Genomic DNA, 24,639 nt, shown 5'->3' with positions numbered 1-24,639 from the left:
TTTTCTTTGTTGTTTCAGGAGAAAACTGCTCTCTGGGATATTTTTCTGATTTTTCAAAACAAAGTTTGTAATATATCTCCTGGAAGTTATCTTAGGGGACCTCAAAGCTAGTAGTTACTTGCTTTAGATCGGGACAGAGGTAGCTTAGGCACATCTCTACTTGCCCAAAGCTGGTTTTAGTAATCAATCAAAGATATAGGTAGTTCAAGGACAACAACAAAAATTTTCTGAGAGTTGAAATATCATTCCTTTTCTATTCTTCCTTCTTTTTGCTCCCCCTCTCCTGCCTTCTTGTTTTGCTGGTTATTTATTTATTTATTTATTTATTTATTTAATTTATTTATTTATTTGAGACAGGATTTCTGCATAGCCCTGGCTGTCCTGGAACTTGCTCTGTAGACCAGGCTGCATTAGAAAAATAACTTGTGTGTGCTGAAGGAATGATGACAAACAAGATAACTTTCATTTTCTTAGTAGCTTATACCGTTTGGCAAGAGCAACTAAAATATTTTCAAATGTAACAAATGATATCACAAGATTAGAAAGTCTGTCTATGTACGATCCAAAAATCAGTTTTTAAAATATGGTACAGAGGAATTCTCAGAGGGAGACCACCTTTTCCAAGACAAAAATCATCCAAGCAACTTAAAACCAAACAACAAAATTAAGTGCATCTGAGCAGTGTGAGGGTGAGTGTTGGCACAGTCTGGTATCATAGAGGATCTTGAGGATTATGAGAAATTTATGTTCTAGTTGTAGAGGAAAGCAACTAGAAGGTTGTGTATAAGAGCATGTTACTACACTCTGGATCACGTCTGTTGTTGTCCGGAGAACAACAGCGTCACCACAGTAGAAGCAATTCAGGTCAGTGGAATTAGATTTATGTTAGTAGGGCTCTATTTGAGCCAATGGCAATTCTCATAATCTTCCCAACTCTCTCTCTCTCTCTCTCTCTCTCTCTCTCTCTCTCTCTCTCTCGATGGGATTTCTCTTGTAGCCTTGGCTATTCTAGAACTCACTCTGTAGACCGGGCTGGCATCAAACTTAAGAGATTCACCTGCCTCTGCCTCCCAAGTTCTGGGAATAAAGGCATTTGCACCCCATACCCCCAGAAACTCTTGAGAAGTTCCTCTTCATGCTTACTCTTGCCACAAAATATAACTATTCTCATTGCTATGGCTTCCACATCCACGGTGGGCTGTTCCCTAAAACTGTAAGCACTTTAATAACTATCATGTAAGCATTTCCCTTTGGGGACTGTAACCGCTCGTTAGGGTTCCGAGGTAAAACACAGTTAAATTTTTATTTCTTTATAATCTAAAACACAGTTAAATTTTTATTAAAACCTGTAACCAAGTTTTCAACGTGTCTCAGAATGAAAGATATATACTAAACAGTTATTTGTTATTTAAAATCAAATCAGTTGGCCTACCCACCATACTTACTTTGGTCCCACTAGACCACGCATCCCAGAATTGCAGGAAAACCCTTTTATTTAAGCGCGTTCGAGTTTGTGAATCTAGTACTGGGCAGAAGCCCGTTTATATATATATATATATATATATATATATATATATATGAGTGAAGCATTAAATCATCGAGTGGGTAGCCGAATAATACGTCCTCCAATTAAATGATGATACTTTATGAGAACCAAAGCCTCGGGGTCGCGAGGATCACACCACCCTTCCAAGGACCACATTCCCCGCGGCACACCAGCATTGCCAGCCGTCCAGCGTTCTGGGATCGCGCGCGGCGCGCCCTCGTGACGTCATCACGCGCGCGCCCAAAGCTTCTCTGGGTTGTAGTGGTGCCGGCGCTTTCGCTTCCACCACTGCTGTGAGCGGCGCTTTCCCGCTAGTCGCTCCTGGCGCTGTCTTCCGAGCGGTAGGTCCGCCGCGTTCCCACAGGCTCTCTGTCTCTGTCACTGCTCGCTGGCAGCAGGCCTGGCCGCTCCCACGCGGAGCGAGCTTCTCCTCAGGGCCATGTCCAGGCCGAGCAGCGTCTCGCCGCGTCCGCCGGCTCCTAGTGGAGGCGGCTCCGGAGGCGGTGGTGGTGGCGGCGGCGGCCCCGCTTCGTGTGGTCCTGGAGGCGGTGGCCGGGCCAAGGGCCTCAAAGACATTCGTATCGACGAGGAAGTGAAGATCGCTGTCAACATCGCTCTGGAGCGCTTCCGATATGGTGACCAGCGAGGTGAGGCTTCTGACGGGGTACCTTGCGGGTTGACACCCGCCCCCAGGCCCGCCCCTGATGGGCAGAGGAACCCAGGGCCGGGCCGCAGAGGTGAAACCAGCGTCGTCTGGTGACTGTTGGTCACCGAGTGGGATGCCTTGTGGGTCGGTGGGGTTAGGGGGCAAAGGTTAGGTTACTCCCAGGTGGGAAAACGTTCTCCCAGGTACTTTTCAGCAACCCGAGGCTGCTAAGTCAACATTTTTTAAAAGGAGTTGGTAAGCCCCTACCATCCTCATTATTACTGAAAAGAAGGTGTAGCCTTACTTTAAGCTGAAAAAGCTTCAGGAGGCTTTGGATTTATTGAATTTATAGATTTTATTGAAATTCTAGATGCATCAAATCAAACACAAACTTGTGTGCTTCGTCCTTTTATCAGGTTAGAGACCTATTTGGTTCGAGCCTCATAATATACAAATGAGTTTGCAAATTATGGTAAAGATAGGGTACCATTCAGGCTGTGGCACAGTTATTACTTAGCCCTCTGCTAGAAATCTACAGCCTGTGTCTTGCATAGCATATTGAATGCTCATTTTGATTTGTTGGCTTAACTAATCATTTGCTGAGGCTTATTGTCTGAAACGATTTTGAACATATATTTAACAGAAGCAAAACCTTGACAAGATGTCGCAGCAAATCCATTCTGAAATATTGAGCAAGAGCCCTAAACAGTTTTGAGAACAGAAACATGGGAGTTTCAGCTTGAGAATTCATAATGCTTGAGCATGCCTCATTACTGAAGGAAATGCAGTTTTGTTAAGTAAGACAGGATAAGTTAAATTATAAAACGATGTCCATAGTTATACTAATTTAAGATTTCAGCACAGGTAGTAATCTTTGATCAATTTTCAAGCCCTTTATCATATTTAGGTTTCATGTGTAACTTAATAATTAATATCAGAATTCTGGGCTCAGTTACTCTTGCGGACTGCTCTTGCAGAAGACCCAGGTTTAATTCTTAGCACCACACGATGGCTTGAAACCATTGAGTCAACTTCAGGGGATCTGATGATTCTTCTGACCTGTGGCCACTGCACACATATGGTTCACACACACAATTAAATAAGTAAACATTAAAAGTTAATATCAGAATCGTATTTGATGTGAGTTACTGACTACAAATACTTTTCGTATAAAATACATAATTTGATTTATATTTACATGTATTTTTCATGTTTTCTGCCTATAATTGTCTCTAAGTGGAACCTTTTTTCCTATGTAGAAATGGAATTTCCTTCTTCTTTGACCAGTACGGAAAGAGCCTTTATTCACCGACTAAGTCAATCTCTTGGTTTAGTTTCTAAAAGTAAAGGGTAAGTGTACAACTTTTCTTATTTTTACAAAAGTATTTACTACAAAAAGTATACATTTAAATCATTATTTCTGGTTTAACTTTACATTCTTAAGAATAGTATATGGAAATAAAGTCATTTAGGTCTGTACCAAGATCAGCTATTCTTCCTCCAAGCCACTTTACTTCCCAGGTGCAGAAATTAACTTAGAGCCTGGGAGATGGCTCATGTTGTAAAAGCATCTGCTATATAAGCCAACCAATCTGAATTCCATCCTCAGAACCTGCCTTGAGCAAAGAAAGAAAAATAAAGTTCACTGTGGTTAAAACAATGATAACTATGTACTCCTATGGAGAAATGGAAGCAGGAGACTGCAAAATGGGTCAGAAGTTTGCCCAGTGGTAGAAATAACAAGTTAGACCCTGCCTCAAGTAGGGATCCTAATAGTTGTTCAATGACCTCCACATGGACCCCTGAATTTGTACATACTCATAAGTTTAAATATCTTTAAAAGGTGACTATAGTTCCATTATTCAGGTTCAGTTGTTTATTATTGGACTTCTAAGTGACAGATACTTTTTAATGGAAATTTAAACTTGAACTTGCTTAATTGGGATTATTTATACACACAGATGTAATGTGTTAGAGAAGTTTCAGTTTGATCCATCAGTTTGGTTTTGAGCTTCAGGAAAGAGTACTATTTACTCAGTTTTGTAATCATAGCCTCTACCATAGTGTCTGGTGTATACTCATGAATTAAGAATAATTTCAGAAAAAATTAGCTAAAGGTGAACCATAACAAAGCTTCCCAAGATACTCTTTAGAGGAATTAAATTGTCTTGGTTTCACAGACATGTTAAAGTTATTCTTATTAACTGGGATACAGTATTATAGAACTAAAATGATATACTTTTGATTATATAGTTAATTAATTAAAAAATTATTACTGAATGAACACTGGCCTCCAGACTTCTACTGTCATGCTTATTTCATTCCAACATTATCTCCCCTGTGTGGTTAAGATTTTATGAAATGAATAGCACAGGGAATGAATAATTACCCTTGAAATTTTAGACACTGGGAAACAACAAGGGGAAAAGAACCTACTACAGAGAATATGTGTAGAATCTAGTGATGCCAGTTTGCTGTGGAAATGACAATTTTTAGATGAGGTTATTTTTTCCGTCTTGAGTCAGAGTCTCCAGTAGCCCAGGCTGCCCCAGAAGGCCCTGGGTCTCAGGCTTTCACCTCTGCCGTGCTGCAAACAGAGGTGGACGCCGCCACACCCAGCTAATTTACACTGTGCTGCGTTATCTCATCAGTCAGGGCAGATGATCACATTGAGAACACACAGTTCATTCTGGTATTTACTCGGGAGCATGCAGAAATTTAAATGTTAGTAAAGTAAGAGCTGCACTTAGAAGACCTACAGCGAAAACTACAGTGTAGACCTCAGTTTAATGTTCTTTACATCTTTTTTATTTTACACTTAAGCATTTGTGCCTGTGAGGACACAATCATGTGCACACATGCTGTGACACATGTGTGGTTGTCTGTTAGCAACTTGCAGAAGTTGGATCTTTCCATCCATCATGTGGATTCCCAGGATTGACTTCAGGTTGTCAGAGTTGTAGGCAAGTCTGGCCCCAGCTTAATGTTCTTATGGGGAAGATATTGTTGACAAAATTTGAATGTAATGAAAAGTGGGAAAATTAGAAAATAATGTCATTTTCACCAATTTGTGGTTCCATTGTTCATTATAATATGGTAGTTACATTATCAAATGAAAATGTATGAAATATTTTAGTTAACTATGAAATGATTTTTATTGTGATAGCCTTCATTTATTTAAAGCCTGCTCTGTGACAGATGCTATAATTTACATCTTACTTCTTAATCATATGAATACCTATTCAAAGTAGGTATTATTAACTTGGGCTTAGAACTATTTATAATTTACTTATGGTTTCACAACTAAAAAACAGTAAAGCTGGGATTCCCACCCAAGTCTGTGCTTGTTAGAGCCAAGTTTTTAATCAGTACAACTTGGCTAAATTCAGGCATATATTATTAAATCTTTCAGAACACATTTGGGACTTCTTGTGTCTATAACATTTTACCTGGGACTGTTTAAGTCATAAAACTGTTGGTTTTATGACTTAAAGAAGTCATAAAAGATATGGTCAGTTTTGTATGAATTAAGCAGACACCCAGCAAGGAACTTGAACTATTACAGAATTATATAGTCACAAGCTTTGAGAAAAAAATTCTTTTCATTTACAAAGTATGTGTTTGAAGTAATTATTGGCAATACTGTGTTACACAGTTGAACTTCAGATATTAAAAGTGGCTCTTTTAACAGGTTTTCCTGGAAATGTAATAAACGCATTCCCAAAGTATTCCATGGGACATACTAATATGAACAGTCAGCCATCAGCTTTTCAGTATGTTTAGGGACTTCTGTTCAGATTTCCCCACCTTTACATGCTTCCCAGTATGTATTTACTGGTGAGGTTGCGCCTACTGAGAAGTCTGCTAAATTTAAATTTTAGCATTGATGGATAAATTAAGCTCCTTTTCCTGTCTGTTATTGTTGATTTAAAAAATGGGTTTGTAGTATTTTGATATTTTAATTGAAGATACTCTTTTGACTGCTTTGTTTTTCTTTATTGTTTTTTTTGGGGGGGGGACTTTTAATATCAGAATTTTTCATTGTTTCGATTGCAGTTATTTTCTAATTTTCTAAGTAGGCATACATCATATGTGAACAGCTGACTATATATAGTAAATAAATTATTTCTATTAATATTCAGAAAGGGAGCAAATAGATACCTAACTGTGAAGAAGAAAGATGGATCAGAAACAGCTCATGCAATGATGACCTGTAATTTGACTCATAATACAAAACATGCTGTTAGGAGCCTAATTCAAAGATTTCCTGTCACCAATAAAGAACGCACTGAACTCCTACCTAAAACCGAAAGAGGAAACGTGTTTGCAGTTGAAGCTGGTATGTATTTTCCAGGGAGCTGCTGTATTTACCCCATTGTTTGGCGATTATTTTTTCCCAACTTAGATTTATTTTTGAGAGCTTATATGGTACAAGTTTCTTTTCAGTTTTAATAGTGTATTAGAGGTGACTAAGTATTATGGAACCTTTGGAATAAAGTATTAAGGCATATTGTGCAATTGAACCAAGTTTTTTAAAGGTTGTAATAATAACTACTGTTCATTGAATAGTTGCTGTGTGCTTGGCAGTAGCCTCACTTCTAGCCTTACAGTAGCAACCTCTGGGTTATAAAATCTGAGTGATGGAGAAGCTGGCGCTAAGAAGAGTAAAATGATCTGTATAAGGATACTCAGCTAGCTACTGAACACTTTTGAGATGGGACTCCAGAGTCTGTGGCTTTTGTGTGTCACTCAGTGCCTTGATATGCTAATCATTGGTGTGGTACTTTAAACTGGGGCTTTAGCTTCTGAGAAGGGCTGGAAAAGAGTCATACAAAGTTACTCAAAGACAGTTGATATATGAATTATAAAACGAAGTCCTAATTTTATTCAGAACAATAGCTTTCAAAGTGAAAAAATGACCTAACTGCCCAGTGTAGAATTGTGTGGTTACTGTTGTGTATGGGAGTAGGTCCTCAGGTCATAGGGCATATGTGATCCTAGATACCAAAAAACTTGGTTTATTTATCTTTAAAGGTTTGGTTGTTTTTACTATACAGGGCTCATGGGTGCTATGCAAGCATTCTACCATTGAGCTATAACCTGAGCTCTGAAGAAAGTATCTTAAGTGTGGACACATAGAAATAGTTTGAGCTATTTGCACAATACCTTCCTTATTACACCTGCTTTGTCATATGTGGATATTGGCCGAAATGCTCAGTTGGAAAATTCATTCATCATTAGAACTTTATATTTTCAAATTTTATTCTATTAGTCATTTAATTGTACAAGTATCATTTTAACCGTGTATTTTCCTATTTTGTAATGTTATATTATCTGTAACAGGTTTTATAGTGCACATTATTTCCTGCTTAAATTATAAAATTTTTTGACATTAGTGATCGAAGCTTTATGATAAATATGAAAATAATTTGTTTTGTTTAGTGATTACAGAATAATTAATTTTTATTAATTATGCATTGGAAATACTTGAAAAAACTCACTGTGTAATTGCTGAAACTGGTAGCCTGTAAAGTGACACATGCAGGAGGCAGTAGCTGAGGCGCTGGGTAGTGAGGACTATAGAGAAGGCCATTCAGAGGAGCACAGGAAGTTATGCAGCCTCATTTTCCATATGTCATGTCAGTGTTGATCATAAACTCTCTGTCTGTTTATTCACTTTTGAAGAAAACCGAGAAATGAGCAAGACAAGCGGGCGACTCAACAATGGCATACCTCAAGTCCCTGTGAAAAGGGGAGAGTCTGAATTTGACTCCTTCAGGCAGTCTTTGCCAGTTTTTGAGAAACAAGAAGAAATTGTTAAAATAATTAAGGAAAATAAAGTAGTTTTGATTGTAGGAGAAACTGGGTCTGGAAAGACCACACAGGTTTGTTTTTTCTTTGTTGTTTATAAAAGGAAATTGAATTTATTCCATTTCATAGTTTTATGTCAAACTTATACTATGTCTTTAAAAACAACTTCTGGTTATTCTAATAGTTATTTTACAAATTGTTACTGAGTGCATATAAAGAATAAAATTACTACTTTTTATTTATTTATTTTTGACACAGGGTCTCTCTATGTAGTTCTGCCTGTCTTGGCACTTACTATATAGAACACGCTGGGTTGGAACTCACAGAGATCCTCAGTCACTACCTGTTAAGTCCTGGGATTAAAGGCATGTGCCTCCACACTGTGCCTTATTCTTATTTTTAAACTAATGCATTTGGTCTTTAAGAAACAGAAGTTATGTGATTTGTTATTTTGGGAGACTGAACCTGGAGTTCAAATTCCTATTATTTTATCTATTAGATGTAAAATCTTCATCGAGCATTGTAACCCCATAATCACTGTAAGCCCGTTTTTCATTTATAAAATGGAACTGTTACTTAGTTCATTTTAGAGTGAAATTTAGAGGTAATCTCTACAGAATGCCTTATATAAAATGCTAACTAGCTCCTACTGGTAGGATTTACTTTAATGCTAAGATGCCATTAAAGTTTTTCCTGATGTTTCTGTTCTGTGAACCACAAACCAAGACAAAATTTAAAGAAGACTTTAGCCAGTTTCAGGAAGTAAAATATTTTTTCAATATTTCTTCTTATTCATCTTTATAATGTAAGTGACATGGAGGCTATTACGTAGAAAATGAAAGAATTTATTCATTTTTTTTGAAAATTTTATACATGCATATAATTCATTTTAACCAGATTGACCTTTTCCTCCCCTCCAATTTCTTTCCCATCCCTTGCCATGATTTCTTGCCAACCTGATGTACTCTTTTAGTAAACCCACTCAATTCACTTAGTATGCCTCTCAGGGGCTGCATACCCACAGAAAACTGACTTTCCCTTCATCACCAGCCTTCAGTAGAACTTAATGAGCCCTTCTCATATCCATGCGGAGATTTTGACTGACTTGATCTTGTGCAGATCCTATGCAAGCAGTCACAGCTACTGTGAGTTCATGTGTACAGTGGCACCAACATGTTTAGCAAATACTGTTTAGCTGCAGAAATCTGCTGCCCATGGCTCTTAGAGTCTTTCTGTTCTGGTTACAATGATTCCTGAGCCTTGGGGTAGGGTGTGATATTGCTGCCCTATATAGAGCTGAGCACTCCATACTCTTATTCTTTGTACATTGGCCAGTTGTAGGTCTCTCTATTAACTACTCCCTACTGTGTAAAGAAGTTTCTCTGATAGGATTTAGAGATATACTAATCAATGGGTATAAAAATAAGAATGGGGGTAACTTATTACTATATTTATTTAGCATAATAATATTTTTTGAAATCATCCTTTAGGGCCTATGACCTAGCCGGCTTTAGGATTTTGGCCCAGTTAGCAGTATCAGGCATGAGTTCTGTCTTATGGAGCAGGCTTTGAATCCAGTCATTAATTGGTGGTTTACTCCCATTAAATTTACACTACTGTTGTTCCAGTGGGCGTATCTTGCTAGGCCATTAGCTATTATAGCATGTAGGACTCACATCTGGGTAAGACTGTTGATCATTTTTCTTCCCTAATAACTTGCATAGCATCTTTAGCACTTTGTAGACTAGTCAGTAGGGAAAATGCTTCCAGGTCAGCAGCTTGATTTTTCCATGTCCTATGCCTCAAATATATGGTGTCTTCAGTAATAGGGTCTTACCAAGTTCTGGAGGGTAACCGACAGTGGTAGTAGTAGTCTGTAATGTAATGGGACCCTACTGACCAGTGACTCAAAAAGATGTAACCCTACTGTTCTTTTTGAGAGAATATTGTGTCTGGGAGAAGCATTGTCCCTCATAGGGCAACTCCATTTAAACTCCTTTTATCTAATGTGTATGTATTTTAGGAAGCTTGTACAGTAGTAGGTTTTCATGTGGCATTATTAGAGGTCTTTAGTGTTATTTCTTTTCATACTCTGTTCTCTACCTTGCTCTCTGCTCCCCTCCATCAGTTGAACCCTTCCTATTCTATTATTCCCCCTTTCCAATGCATTCTACTTCCTCTCATTGCCCTTAGCTTACTCCCTTCCATTGATATTCCAGTGCAAATTGTAGTTATCAGACATGTATGAGAGAGAATTTGCAGCATTTGTCTTTCTGGGTCTGAGTTATCTTCGTATGATTTTGTACCACATGCATGCAGTGCTCACAGGGACCAGAAGAAGTTCTCAGATCATCAGGGTCTGGAGTTACAGATGTTTGTGAGCTTCAGTGTTAGTGCAGGGAATTGAATGAACCCAGGTTCTCAGGAAGGATAGTGAGTGCTTTCAACTACTGAGCCATCCTTCTAGTCCCAATAGGACTTACTACTTTAATGCTTATGACCCTCCTGAATTTTATTGTATTTTAAAGTAGTTGTAATTCTAGGATTGTAGGATTGTATTTTTATTTTTGTGAGAATTTGACTATTAAAAAAATCCCAGTGGGACTTTGCCATTTCATTGTCTTTATAGGATAATTTTGGGGCAGTTAGCCTACGATAATGATCATTAACATCCAGGATTACATTTCTCAATATACTCTCGTCATTTTTTGTTTTCAGTGATATTTGAAGGTCTTCTTTACCTTGAATATTTCTTGCTATATTTCACTGAAAACATTTAGGTTTAGTTTTCACGATGAACAAAATCTCTTAAAACTATACTTTCTCATTGATTATTAGCAGTTATTGATTTGAAGATTAATGTCTTGATATATTATAGAAATTTGAAGTTTGATGTCTATTTGATTTGGTTGGATATTTCTGGGTATGCAAAATGAATAGCTTGTGTTTTAAAATTTTTGGTTTAGATTCCTCAGTTCCTGTTAGATGATTGCTTTAAAAATGGCATCCCCTGCCGAATATTTTGTACTCAACCAAGACGATTAGCAGCTATTGCTGTGGCTGAAAGAGTTGCTGCAGAGAGAAGGGAAAGAATTGGTCAAACAATTGGTTATCAGATCCGATTAGAAAGCAGGTAAAGACAGTCTTCTTACCTTTTTTTCATGCTTAAAGCTAGCTAAGTGTATATATATTTAACTAAAAGTAGAGGAATAAATGATCATGTGAAATGGAAGGGAGAAATCCTACCTCTAGACGGAGAACCCAGGCAATGAATGACTGTAAAGGGGTTGCAAATTAAGTTGTCAGCTCTGAAACCATGAACCCATGAACCACAAAACTGGACTTAGCAGGTCATCTTGAGCTATTTGTGCACATATATGTAACAATAATAAAAAGGGTATCGTTTGATAATCTGTGGAACATGGGAGGGGCTGAGTGGAGGGAGGAAGGGGAGGGGAAATGACTTATGCTGGGAGCTATCCCCAGCAATGGCCAGGTTAGCAGAGGAGACAAGGAGTCTGAGAGGGAGGAGTGAGTCAAGCATGGGGGATGGGAATTTTGCAGCCTGACCGACTGGTCAGAGTCCCTCTCTATTTATCAGAACTAGGTAGGCAAGGATAGATAGATTCAAGTTGTTCCAAAACATAGATCCTATCATTTTTGTTATTGGACATGTGTTTTAACTTACTCATGGTCTTAAGTTTAGTCATCATTAATAATGACAGAACAGAGTTATCTTTTATAATCATTTTTTCCTCAACAACCCCATAGCTCAACTTTTTAAGAATCTAGAGGCATATTTTGCCAAAGCATGGCAGCTCATTCTCATGTTAGTAGCTCTTGAGTTTCAAGGGTACTAGATAGAAAAAAAAAAAACTCCAGGCCAGTCTAGGCAGTTTGCCATGTCCCAAGCACGATATTAGCAACCTTTAATGGTCAGAGTGTTAATTGTCATTAGGCCTAAGAAAAGTCTTCAGGCCAGAGCTGCTGTGGTTACTCAGTTTCTGCTATAATACAATGCTTATATTTTTGTAGAATTTATATGTCTAATCTTGGTATTCTTTTGTTCCTTGTTCATATGATACCACAGTGGCCCACAGGCTAACTTTTCTAAGAGAGGGAGGTCTTAATGCTTCTCTTGTATCATTTATCCTTGCCAACCATTCTTTGTCTATCAGTATACGTCCGTGTGTAGGCCAGAGATAACTCCAGTCAATCTAACTTTGCTGCTGTTTCTTTTCCTCAAGGGGCGTATCATATGTGGTCCCCAATCTTGTAGTCCACATAATCTCCTGAGTATATATTAAGTGGCTTATAGGGCTGGAGAGATGGCTCAGCAGTTAAAAGCACTGACTGCTCTTCCAAAGGTCCCCAGTTCAAATCCCAGCAATTACAGGGTGGCTCACACCTATCATATTGAGTCTGACGCCCTTTTCTGGGGTGTCCGAAGACAGCTACAGTGTACTTACATATAATAAGTAAATAAGTATTTAAAAAAAGAAGTGCTTTTAACCTGATCTGTTACTAACTTCTCTAGCCTATTGAATCTTGTTTACCTTTTTAAACTTATTTTGTTCTGATTATCTTGTTCCTGAGTAAGTCCAGGGACAAGTGTTCTAAGAGTATCTGGAACCAGATCCTCAATAAAGAGATCTCTGGTGTCTTTATTTGAGTCACAACCTCTAGGGCATAAGGAAGACCTTTCTAGTAGCATCAGATAAGAATATCTTCCTAAAAGCAGGACAGGTAGTATGCTCAGGACTTTCCTGGGGAAGCTTAGAAGCAGTACTCCTGGGAGAAGGCATAAATGAATCATAAGGAATTTCCCATCAACCCAGTTTCCCCAAGTTGTACAAACATGAAAAGCCCCGTAAGCATACAACATGTGAAGATCAAGACCAGAAGTGGCTTGATGGTGACTGTAGCACGCAGCTCAGTCTGGCTGGTCTCTGTCAAGCGGCTGTGCTGGCTTTGTGGCTTTCACTATCCCCAGTAAATATGGCTCTGCCAGATTTAATTGTGTTTTATTTAATATATACAAAGATAAAGTCATAGAAGACAAAAAGCTAACTGATAGTTTTGCTACTGTGTTCAGATATTGATACCATGTCTGAAATTAGGTTTTGAACAGCTGAGCCATAGGTATAAAATCCTGTGTCAGTGTCGTGATCAAGAACAAGCTGATTCACTTTGCTGAGACTTTGTTTTATATATGAGGGTACTGTACCATCTAAAGTCTAGAACGATGATCTACTCGGTAAATGATAGTGATTCAGTTTGAGTGACAGTGTGCAGCTGAGCATGCCTTACCCACAGTGCTTGGGAACAAGTGTATCAGAGTTGAGAATAGTTTGGATATTACTGTAAAGTAAACTTTCCTGCTTGAGCTTGTGGAGAGTCTGAAATCCGAAGCGAGACATTTGGGAGTTTGGATTTCTGGACTGAGGATGTTTAACCTGCTGTAGCCTTCTTGACAGTATTAGCATTTTTTGGTTTATAACAATAAAGTTTTTTTCACTTGTACTGTAATTTTTTAATGGAACTAAAATTTTTAAAGTTTTTTTAACCTACTTATATTCTTTAACAACATATATAACTCAACTAAAAGCTGTTACTGATGAAATTTGTGATTGTCAGACATTATATACATCTAATTTTTCTCACAAGTCACATATACCAATACATTAATAATATTCAAAATAATAGTACACATATTTTATATAATATTCGTTAAACTGTATATACAGTAAACATTTAAAGTAGTTATATTTTAATGATATAAAAGATTTGTAACTGCACTTCATTTTGATTTTTAAGGGTTTCGCCAAAGACACTCCTGACATTTTGCACTAATGGGGTATTGCTTCGTACATTGATGGCAGGTGACAGCACATTGTCAACTGTGACCCATGTTATTGTGGTAAGACTTGCTGAACTTGCCATGTGATACTGAGACAGCTTAATACTTAATTACATAATAATACTTTCAGAATAGGGAAATGAATTATTATTTTTAGTAGATTGTATTCAAGGTAATTTGATATAATTATTAGAAATATATCTTATATTACAAAAAGGTGCTATTGCCTTTGGGTTTTATGGAAAAAATAACCAAATAGGACATTTTTTAAAAATACAATGTTATCTATGAAAATGGTGAATATAATTAGAATTTTCTAGAAAGTTTTAGACTTTATACTTAGCTTCCTAATTAATCCTTTATTGCCATAGATTTTTTAATTGCAACTATATACTTTATAGACATTTAATGTTTGTGGTTAAGTTGCAAAATTAATTAACTACTTGTTAAGTAAAAACTACTCTCTTACTAACATATTCTAAGCTTTTTTTCCTAGTTTGTATCAGAAAAAATAGATTAAGTTGTAAGTAGTCCTTACCTAGCCAAATGACTCACTTGATCCCCAGTACTAAAAGTTGCATGTACACAGGGGTTTTTTTTTTTTGTTTGGGTTTTGCTTTTGAGACAGGGTCTTTTGCTGTATTGCTTAGGCTTCCATCTTGTAATTTTCTGGCTTCAGCCTTCTCAGTAGCTGAGATTACAAGGATGTGCTACCATGCCTAGCTAGTCATATATTTAAATTGATTTTGTTTATATTGAGGCTTCATTTAATAGACTGAGATAATTTAGAGTTTTTAATAGTTTTTGTAGTTTTAGAGTCTATGAAAAAGAATAGTACATTCATTTATAAATTGTCATTTACAGTAAGTTGTTAATGTAAAATGATTTCTGTATTATACATAATGCAAACTGCTATTGATTGACCTTTCCCTATTTAATTTGAACGATATAAATCCAATGTTTAACAGTGTTTTCTGTTAAAGATGAATCGTCCACAGTATTTAACCTGCTCTATGGTTTTGTCTCTGTTTCTGATCTGTGCAGGATGAAGTGCATGAAAGGGATCGATTCAGTGATTTTTTACTTACAAAGTTAAGAGATTTGTTGCAAAAGCACCCAACTTTGAAACTAATTCTTTCTAGTGCTGCCCTGGATGTGAATCTCTTTATAAGATATTTTGGAAGCTGTCCGGTGATATATAGTATGACTATCCATTATCTTTAATTTCTTTGAAGTAAAATTTTGCAGTGTGAATGTTTTGTTTTATTTATTTATTTATTTATTTATCTATTTATTTATTTATTTATTTATAGCAGAAATTCGGAAATATTCTGAAGTAGAGGACATTCATTTATGCGTCCCATGAGACAGGCTTCTTAGTGGTCTGTCTCTACTTTGGTCTCTCTTTTGCATCTGTAGCTCTTTGATGCTGTGTAGCAAATCCAATGATCTAATCTTAAAAAGAAATGAGCTTCTCCTGTGTTTCTCTTTAAACACGGCTCTGCACTTTATTGCCTGCTCTCTTAGAATAGTCTTCTATACTGTCCTGTTCATCCACTTGCAAACCCGAGGCTCAAGGCTGTCAAAATGCATACTTATTCTTGGTTGGTGAGGTCTGTTCTTAGCCGCCACATTAGGCTTCCTCTCTCTGTATACTTTACTGCTTGAGCTATATCTCTTATTTCCTTCACATTTTGTCTTGTCAACATCTGGCCAGCTACCTCTTTATGTTGTCTCTCATGCTGAGACTGGCAGTTTAAATTTAGGCTCCCTGACTTGTTGAATCTTCACTTGAGTGATTTTGGTTTTGGGCCCCCTAAGTTTTGTCAGTTTTAAACGATTGATTTTCTATTAGTATTACTCACCACCTCTAAGTGGGGTGGGAGGGGGCCCTTTCCACTCCTCACCTGTCCTACTAGAGAAGTCATTTATCTATCCCAGTAATTCCCACCACTGGAATTGAGTTCTTGTGGTTAGAAACTGTAGCCCCTTTTCTCCTGGGCTGTCAGGTTTACTTTCTGGATGTGACTCTGCTTCCTTTCCATCTACCAGAGAACTGTGCATCCTTTCTCCTAGTTTTTGGATTTGTTTCCCTGCATTTCACCTATACTAGGACTTCCTTTGTATGTTTCCAAAGCTCTTACTTGATTCTCTTATCTTGGTACATCTCCTCCACTGGATCACAGGAAGGCATCTTTTAGTCTACCATTGTATTCAGGGGTCTCTTTGTCATTAGTTTATGAATAGACTCACTGTACAAGTTTTCTAAAGGATGATTGATTTATATTTTTAATTGTTGGCTGCTCACTTAGCATTTTTATTAAAAATTACATTTTATTCATTTTGTATGATGTGTGTGTGTGTGTGTAAGTGTGTGTAAATGCCATAGTACTTGAGTGCAGGTCATAGGACAGCTTATGGGACTTGGTTCTCTCATATCTAATGTGGACCCCCATTTAGAAATTCTTAACAATATTATTTTGGTGCTGATTTAATTACTAAGGCCAATATTTAGATTTTAGTTATATATGTTCTGTGACATCTCACGATTGTGTGTGTGTGTGTGAATCCTCAGATCTCAGTTTGGGACCATTGCTGAGTCTTGTTCTTCATTATCATGTTTTCTCTCTGGCTTCTTTTAATTTGCATGTACTGATATATTGGTATTTGTAATGATATATTGGTCTTTCTTAGCCTTTATTCCCTTAATCTCTTTCCTTTCTGTTTCTATTCATTCTCATTTTCTTCTCTCTTCCTGCTTTTATTTTCTAACTATACTGGCTATTACAGATGGACATTTAATTGCCCCGTCCATTTCTAATGCTCATGGCTTCTATCTTCTATTGTATACTGATGATTGTTCTCCAGAGTTTTGGATGTAGAATTTATAGACATCACTTCCAATATGTCCAAAGCTGAATATTTAATATATAAATTATGGTTTTATTTTTGTCTTGCATATTTTGGATGATACCTAAAGTCACCTAAGTCTCAAAGTTGTACATTTGTCTGATAATAATAATATTTGCTTGGATGATTAAGCACATAAAATTGATACCTATGCTGATTGAAAGTTCGATTTGAGTTCTCATTGGTAAGTGTGAAAGGAAATTTCAGCTTTCGCTGGCCAACTCATTTTTCTTTATCTTTCCTTGTTTGTCAGAGAAACATTCTTGTTGGGCAAGATGACTTAAAAATAAATTATTTTCATAACAAATGTAATAATGATTTCTCTTCATTTTACTTTGTTTCAGTAATTTTTCTGGGTTTTTAAATTTTTTTAAATCTTCATTATTACTGTTATTTAACCTGAATTTATGTATTGCCTGATCTACTATACATGTTGCTGCGTGATATGGTTTTATTCTGGTTTTTAAATATATTTTCCAAATTATTATCATTGTGTTTTTTTCTGAAGTGAAATTTTGTTGATGTTGACCACTCTCTAAGATTTGAATGACCTTTATTTCAGGACGCAGACACTTACTATGACTTCATTCATTTCTGGACTTTAACTTCTCTCTTATTCTTCACTTGCAGTTTAGTATCTTGAAAACAGCCTCATTTGGTTCCACTCTAGTGACTTTGCATTTTCTTCATATGCTATTTACTTTCCTGAAGCTGGTTGTTTTGCCTCCTTCTTCCTCATGAATCAGTAAAAATATTTTCTTGGTGTGGTCACTTTCCTCTATGGTATGCTCTCATAACATCCTGTTCTTCTTTCTTTATCATTAGGACTTTTATCATTAGACCTTGCACAGCATTCTGTTTCCATTCCATTTTCAAGTTACTGGTCTTCTGCCTCACAGAAGTAGGAAGTTCTGCTGTTTGTTCTTAGCATAGTATTCCCAGTTCCTAATGTGATGCCAGGGTCATGGCAAACAGGTAGTCTGGGGAAAGCATGTGAGCACGTGTCTAGACTATGAAGTCAGTTGTTCATTCTAGACAGCTGTCTATTGAGAAAAGTTACAGTTAACAGGAAGTATTAGGAGAGTTACTGGAGCTTTGGAACAGCATTTGCATAGTACAAGAAGCTTCATTAAATGTGGGAATTCTGTTTTGTGAATCATCTATAGGATGCAAATTGGATATTTAAAAATTCTTATTCTTTAGTACAGGGAAGACCATTTGAAGTGAAAGAAATGTTTCTGGAAGATATTTTAAGAACTACTGGATATACCAACAAAGAAATGTTAAAATACAAAAAGGAAAAGCAGCGAGGTAGGTTTTTTTTTTTTTAAGAATTTGCTATTGAAAATTATTTCTATAATGCTTGCATTATAAGTTTACCTTGTACATCTTAAGCTTACAGAAGAACTAGTACACTTGAACATATTTTTCTCTTGCATATAATTAGATAAAAATAAGTGATAATTATTGTCCCAAATACACTTTTTAAAGAAAGATTTGTTTATTGTTACATATTTGTAAATGTTTTGCCCACATGTATGTCTGTGTATAAGCACGTTGTGCCGGGAGAGCTTATAGAATTGGGATGCTGGGATGCATGCTGGGATTGAGGAGGTCGAGTGTATCTGAGTCCCGAATCATAATCAGTGTTTTAAGAAAGCAGCAAGATACATGCTGCTCCCTGCACAGCTTCCCTCCATAGGTGGAATTAAGACATAGATGGGAGGGGCAGAAGGATTGTCTGATTGATGACAGCAGGATTATTTTTCTTGAAAATGTCAAGCTTTCCAATTTTTAAAATTTATTTTCTAAAACATAATCTCATTTTATAGCTCACATAGGCCTGAAACTTGGTTAATCTTTTCCATCTGCCTACCAAATGCTAGGATTGCAGCATGTTCTCTATTTCCAGAAAGATTTCCAAATCAGTATTATTATAGGGTTGGTCTTTATTTCCATTTTATCGATAATTGCCTAAAAAAAAATCTTTCAGTGGTATTCTGTTTCAGTGTATGAATTATTTGGAGTTTATATTCCTTTCTGTAGTATACTTGGTTGTACTCTTATGTCTTTGTTCACTATATATGATTATGGGCACATAACTATGATTCTCCACTTGAATATGTAATTAACAATTCCCTCTATCACTGCAAAAGTATATCATGCCTTACATGTAAATTATGAAACTTGTAGATGTTAAAATGTTTGGAACTTCTGGTTTCTTATATGTCAAACAATTGACAGGATGATATAAATTTAATAAATAAGTTAATACAAAGTGCTATATGAGTATTAGTCATTTATATAGTAGATACAGTATGGGTAAAGATGCTGTTTTTGACATTCTGAGTTAGAAGCAAACTTCTTATTGAAAGAACGAATGTTTTTGTGTACTTTTATATGTCCTTATGTTACAACATAACTTTATGAAAGACTCACTGTAATTTTTAAAAGTGACTCCAAAGTAAAGCCAACTTTTAAGTGATACAACAGTTACTTAGGTTTAAGCAAAGGAACACATTTTCACAAGGAAAGGACAGAGTACTTATAATTTTTCTTTTCTAATTTAGAGGAGAAACAGCAGACCACCCTCACAGAATGGTACTCAGCTCAAGAGAATACTTTCAAGCCTGAATCTCAGAGACAGAGAGCTGTTGCTAGTGTGTCTGAAGAGTATGACTTACTGGATGATGGAGGTGATGCTGTCTTCAGCCAGCTGGTAAGATATTACTGGTTCATAATGCTATTTTGAGTAAAAATTTTATAGGTTAAATAACTTTAATGAGATAATAGTACTTTTTATTTTGTTATTGGAAGGTTTTTTTTTTGTTTTAAACTATAACATATTTCAGAATAATCTAATTCTTCATTTTTTAAAAAAGGTTGGAGATTAAATCTAGGGCCTTGTAAGCACTTTATTCCTGAGCTATACTTATGATCCCAAACATTGTCTTTAGAAGAATAATTTAACTATTTTTTGAAAAGATTTATTTATTTTTATTTTATGTGTAAGAATATTTTGCCTGCATGTATTTGTGTGCACATCAGTGCAGATACCCTTGGAGTTTGAGGAATGGGATCCTCTGAACTGGAGTTACAGGTGATTATGAGCCACCGTGTAAGTGCTGCTGGAAACTGAAATTGGGTCCTTTGTAAAAGCTACAGATGCTCTTAACTGCAGGAACATCTCTCCAGCCCCAAATTTAGCACTTCTTTTTTTTTAAGTGAGAAGATAGATAATGCTTAACATTCTATACTAGTATTTTAATTCTGATATATCCAGAAGTATTATACTTGAGTTTTAAATGAGGCTTCTGAAAGATGTCTTAAAATTGTTTAGGGAAGATCCCTTTGAATTAACAGTCACCATTTTGCTGTGAGTCTAGCCTTTAATGGCCAAGCAGTCTCTAGTCCATGGATTTGACTGTGTAAACTAGTGGTTTTAAGAACCACATTCGACAGTATATATGGAGAAGCTTGTAAAGCTTGGTGGAATCTGTTTCCTTGCCAGCAGTGCTTCTTTGAGTGGGGGGAGATTGTGGTAGGGAAAGGAATTCTTTTGAGCTTTTGAGACAGCCCAAGTTTTCTGGAACTTGCTATGTAGCATGGACTAGCCAATACAAGGAAACTTGTATTCTTCTGCTTCAACTTCTTGAGTTGCTGGGATTATAAATGAGAGCTTCTTATGTGCTTGATATAGATAAGAAACTGGTTTTAGTATTAAGAAGTTCTAAGGTAATGATTTCTCTGATGTAGGTAGAAAACTGTATTATTTACCAGTGTACCACCAAACACGATTAGTTCATGTGGCTAGATCACAGTACTTTGCTGACAAGCTCACATTCAGATAAAAGATGATTGTAATACATATTATGAAAGATAACATTTGAAAGATGAATTTAATGACTTTTATATAATAGCATATGCATGTTATCTGTTTTTTAGTTCTTCTGATGATTATAGCCATTTTATTTTCAAATATGTTTTTATTTTAAACTTTTTATTGTGCCAGGTAGTGGTGGCTCACGCCTTTAATCCTAGTACTTGGGAGGCAGAGGCATGTGCATTTCTGAGTTCAAGAGCCAGCCTGGTCTACAGAGTGAGTTCCAGGACAGCCAGGGCTACACAGAGAAACCCTGTCTGAAAAAAAAAAAAAACAAAAACAAAAAGAAAGAAAGAAACAAACAAACAAAGAAAAAAAGAAAAGAAGAAAAGAAAACAACCAAGATAAATGTTTAAATTTTTTTTATTTGATATATTCTTTATTTACATTTCAAATGATTTCTCCTTTCCTGGCTCCCCACTCACTGAAAGCCCTCTTCCTTCCTCCTGTTCCCCCATCCACCCCTTCCCACTTCCCTGTTCTGGTATTGCCCTACAGTGCTGCACTGAGCCATTCCAGAACTAGGGGCCACTCCTACCTTCTTCTTGGACATCATCTGATATGTGGATTATGTCTTGGGTATTCCAAGCTTCTAGGCAAATATCTGCTTACCAGTGAGTGCATACCATGATTGATCTTTTGAGACTGGGTTACCTCACTTAGGATGATGTTCTCCATCTCCATCCATTTGTCTAAGAATTTCATGAATTTATCGTTTCTAGTGGCTGAGTAGTATTCCATTATGTATACATACCACATTTTTTGTATCCATTCCTCCATTGAGGGACATCTGGGTTCTTTCCAGCTTCTGGCTATTATAAATAGGGCTGCTATGAACACAGTGGAGTATTTATCCTTATTACAAGCTGGGGAATCCTCTGGGTATATATCCAGGAGTTGTATAGCAGGGTCTTCTGAAAGTGTCCTGTCCAGTTTTCTGAGGAACTGCCAGACTGATTTCCAGAGTGGTTGTATCATCTTGCAATCCCACCAGTAGTGGAGGAGTGTTCCTCTTTTTCCACATCCTTGCCAACACCTGCTGTCTCCTGAGTTTTTAATCTTAGTCATTCTCACTGGTGTGAGGTTAAATCTCAGGGTTGTTTTGATTTGCATTTCCCTAATGACTAATGATGTTGAACATTTTTTAAGGTGTTTCTCAGCCATCCGAAGTTCTTCAGGTGAAAATTCTTTGTTTAGCTCTGTACCCCATTTTTAATAGGGTTATTTGGTTTTCTGAGGTCTAACTTCTTGAGTTCTTTGTATATATTGGATATTAGCCCTCTGTCCGATGTAGGGTTGGTGAAGATCTTTTCCCAAATTTTTGGTTGCCGATTTGTCCTTTTGATGGTGTCCTTTGCCTTACAGAAACTTTGTAGTTTTATGAGGTCCCATTTGTCAATTCTTGATCTTAGAGCATAAGCTATTGGTGTTCTGTTCAGGAACTCTTTCCCAGTTTCTTTTCTGTTAGTTTCAGTGTGTCTGGCTTTATGTGGAGGTCCTTGATCCACTTGGAGTTGAGCATAGTACAAGGAGATAAGAATGGATCAATTCACCTTCTTCTGCATGCTGACCTCCAGTTGAACCAGCACCATTTGTTGAAAAGGCTTTTTTCCACTGGATGTTTTCAGCTCCTTTGTCGAAGATCAAGTGGCCATAGGTGTGTGGGTTCGTTTCTGGGTCTTCAATCCTATTCCATTGATCCACCTGCCTGTCACTGTACCAATACAATGCAGTTTTTAACACTATTGCTCTGCAGTATTATTTGAGGTCCAGGATACTGATTTCCCCAGAAGTTCTTTTACTGTTGAGAATAATTTTAACTATCCTGGGTTTTTTGTTATTCCAGATGAATTTGAGAGTTGCTCTTTCTAACTCTATGAAGAACTGAGTTGGGATTTTGATGGGTATTGCATTGAATCTGTATATTGCTTTTGGCAAGATGGCCATTTTAGCTATATTAATACTGCCAATCCACGAGCATGGCAGATTTTTCCATTTTCTGAGTTCTTCTTCCATTTCCTTCTTCAGAGACTTGAAGTTCCTGTCATACAGATCTTTCACTTGTTTGGTTAGAATCACACCAAGATACTTTATATTTTTTGTGGCTATTGTGAAGGGTGTCATTTCCCTAATTTCTTTCTCAGCCTGCTTATCCTTTGAGTATAGGAAGGCTACTGATTTGCTTGAGTTGATTTTATAACCAGCCACTTTGCTGAAGTTGTTTATCAGCTGTAGGAGTTCTCTCGTGGAGTTTTTTGGGTCACTTAAGTATACTATCATATCATCTGCAAATAGTGATAGTTTGACTTCTTCCTTTACAATTTGTATCCCTTTGACCTCCTTATGTTGTCTAATTGCTCTAAATTGTAAATTTCACATCATGCTTCACCCAAGTTGCAGGGGTTCCCTCATATTGTCCCTTCACCCTTGCAACCTCTCCCACAACATAAAACAAAACAAACAACACAACCAACACACACACACACATGCACACACACACACACACACACACACACACACACACACAAACCAACAGCAACAAGAAAAAACAAAGCATAGGAGACATCTCACTTGGAAGCCATCTTACAGGGTGTCTCACAGTATGTCCCTCTGTCCACACATCTTCATTGATCTGGTCTGAGATCTCTGGATTCTGTGATACTATCAATATTGCATCCTCATTGGGACTCTTCCCAGTTATTCTGTTGTTGCCCTGTGTCATGGAGATCCTGCAGCTTTGGATGAGCATGTCCCAGCTGTTCTTAGATGATACAGATTTTGGGTGGATCAATTCAGAGCCCTGGCTCTGGCGTGGGTGGTAGCTGAGCCTGGCAGCAGTTGGTTCTCCCTTATCCACGTCACCAGGGCAAGCACTCCAGCACTGTTAAGGTAAGGCAAACAAATAATAAGCAAATAAATAATTTATAATCTTTGCTTTTTTGTTTTTAAAAGACAGAAAAAGATGTGAATTGCCTTGAACCGTGGTTAATCAAGGAAATGGACGCCTGCCTTTCTGATATATGGCTGCATAAAGATGTTGATGCTTTTGCTCAGGTCTTTCATCTTATTTTAACGGAAAATGTTAGTGGTAAGTTTATTTAAATTACAATTTTCTCTTGCCATTATTTGTGGTACAAATACAATCTAATTGAAAAAGTATGCAGGGCACATTTTGGTTACTATCATTAATTTTATTTTGGAGTGCTTTATACTGTTTCAAATTTTGTTAGTATCTCCACAGAGATTTCTTAAACTCTTAACAGATATGACAGTTATTTACAAAAAATGCTTTTATTAATTTGTGTTGTATGTATCCATCCATGTAATCTGGTCCTTAACTCTGTGCTGCAGAAAAAAAGTATCTCAAAGAGGTTTGTGATTGAAAAAGAAATGGACAAAACAATGGCTAAAAACTTTGGAATTAAAAAAAAAAAAACACTTTGGAATTCCTTGAGTCATTTAGTAAATGATGAATTTTTTTAAGTTTAAGTATATGGGCTCAGGTTCTGATCTGCATACAGTCATGAACTTTGTTTAACTAATTAACTTTCATGGATATTGGCAACCAGATATGAACAGATATAATTCTGTAGGCTTCTAGGCAATGTTACAATTATTAACTATTCTGGTTCTTTTTAAACCCTTCTTTCGGCTTCTGATGTTTCAATTTGGCTTTTTTTAAAAAAAATCTTTTTAATCTATTAATTCTAGATTTTCCTGGCATCTTTTTAATCTATTAATTCTAGATTTTCCTGGCAGAAAGTATTCCCCAACCCCCATCTTCAAGTACATGGACTTCAATTTTAGGACCTTCATTTTATTATTTCTATTTACATTTATTCTTTAGATAGATCACATCTATTAGTAGCTATGATGGTTACCTTTAATTGTCAGTTTGACCCAATCACCTGGGAAAGAGATTCTCAATGAGTGATTATCTCCATTGGGTTGGTCTGTGGGAGGATTGCCAGAACTTATGTAGG

At 36.7% G+C, this 24,639-nt stretch overlaps 1 protein-coding gene across 1 annotated transcript in view; it reads left to right on the top strand.

Moving 5' to 3' along the window:
- Positions 1–1,814: 1,814 nt before the first annotated feature.
- The window catches only part of Ythdc2 (YTH N6-methyladenosine RNA binding protein C2), a 67,061-nt gene continuing 44,236 nt past the window's right edge, over positions 1,815–24,639 (top strand). Inside the window, exons 1-10 of the mRNA XM_052155217.1 lie at positions 1,815–2,193; positions 3,452–3,542; positions 6,335–6,531; positions 7,878–8,077; positions 10,970–11,136; positions 13,821–13,923; positions 14,908–15,064; positions 17,977–18,084; positions 19,344–19,492; positions 23,609–23,744. Coding sequence (XP_052011177.1) covers positions 1,986–2,193; positions 3,452–3,542; positions 6,335–6,531; positions 7,878–8,077; positions 10,970–11,136; positions 13,821–13,923; positions 14,908–15,064; positions 17,977–18,084; positions 19,344–19,492; positions 23,609–23,744 — 1,516 coding nt within the window. The 5' untranslated portion in view covers positions 1,815–1,985. The remainder of the gene's footprint in view (positions 2,194–3,451; positions 3,543–6,334; positions 6,532–7,877; positions 8,078–10,969; positions 11,137–13,820; positions 13,924–14,907; positions 15,065–17,976; positions 18,085–19,343; positions 19,493–23,608; positions 23,745–24,639) is intronic.

The sequence above is a fragment of the Apodemus sylvaticus genome, chromosome 13 (assembly GCF_947179515.1).
Source record: "Apodemus sylvaticus chromosome 13, mApoSyl1.1, whole genome shotgun sequence".
NCBI classification, from domain to species: domain Eukaryota; kingdom Metazoa; phylum Chordata; class Mammalia; order Rodentia; family Muridae; genus Apodemus; species Apodemus sylvaticus.
The sequence above is the reverse complement of the archived record's forward strand: the minus strand, read 5'-3'. Positions and strand labels throughout refer to the sequence as shown.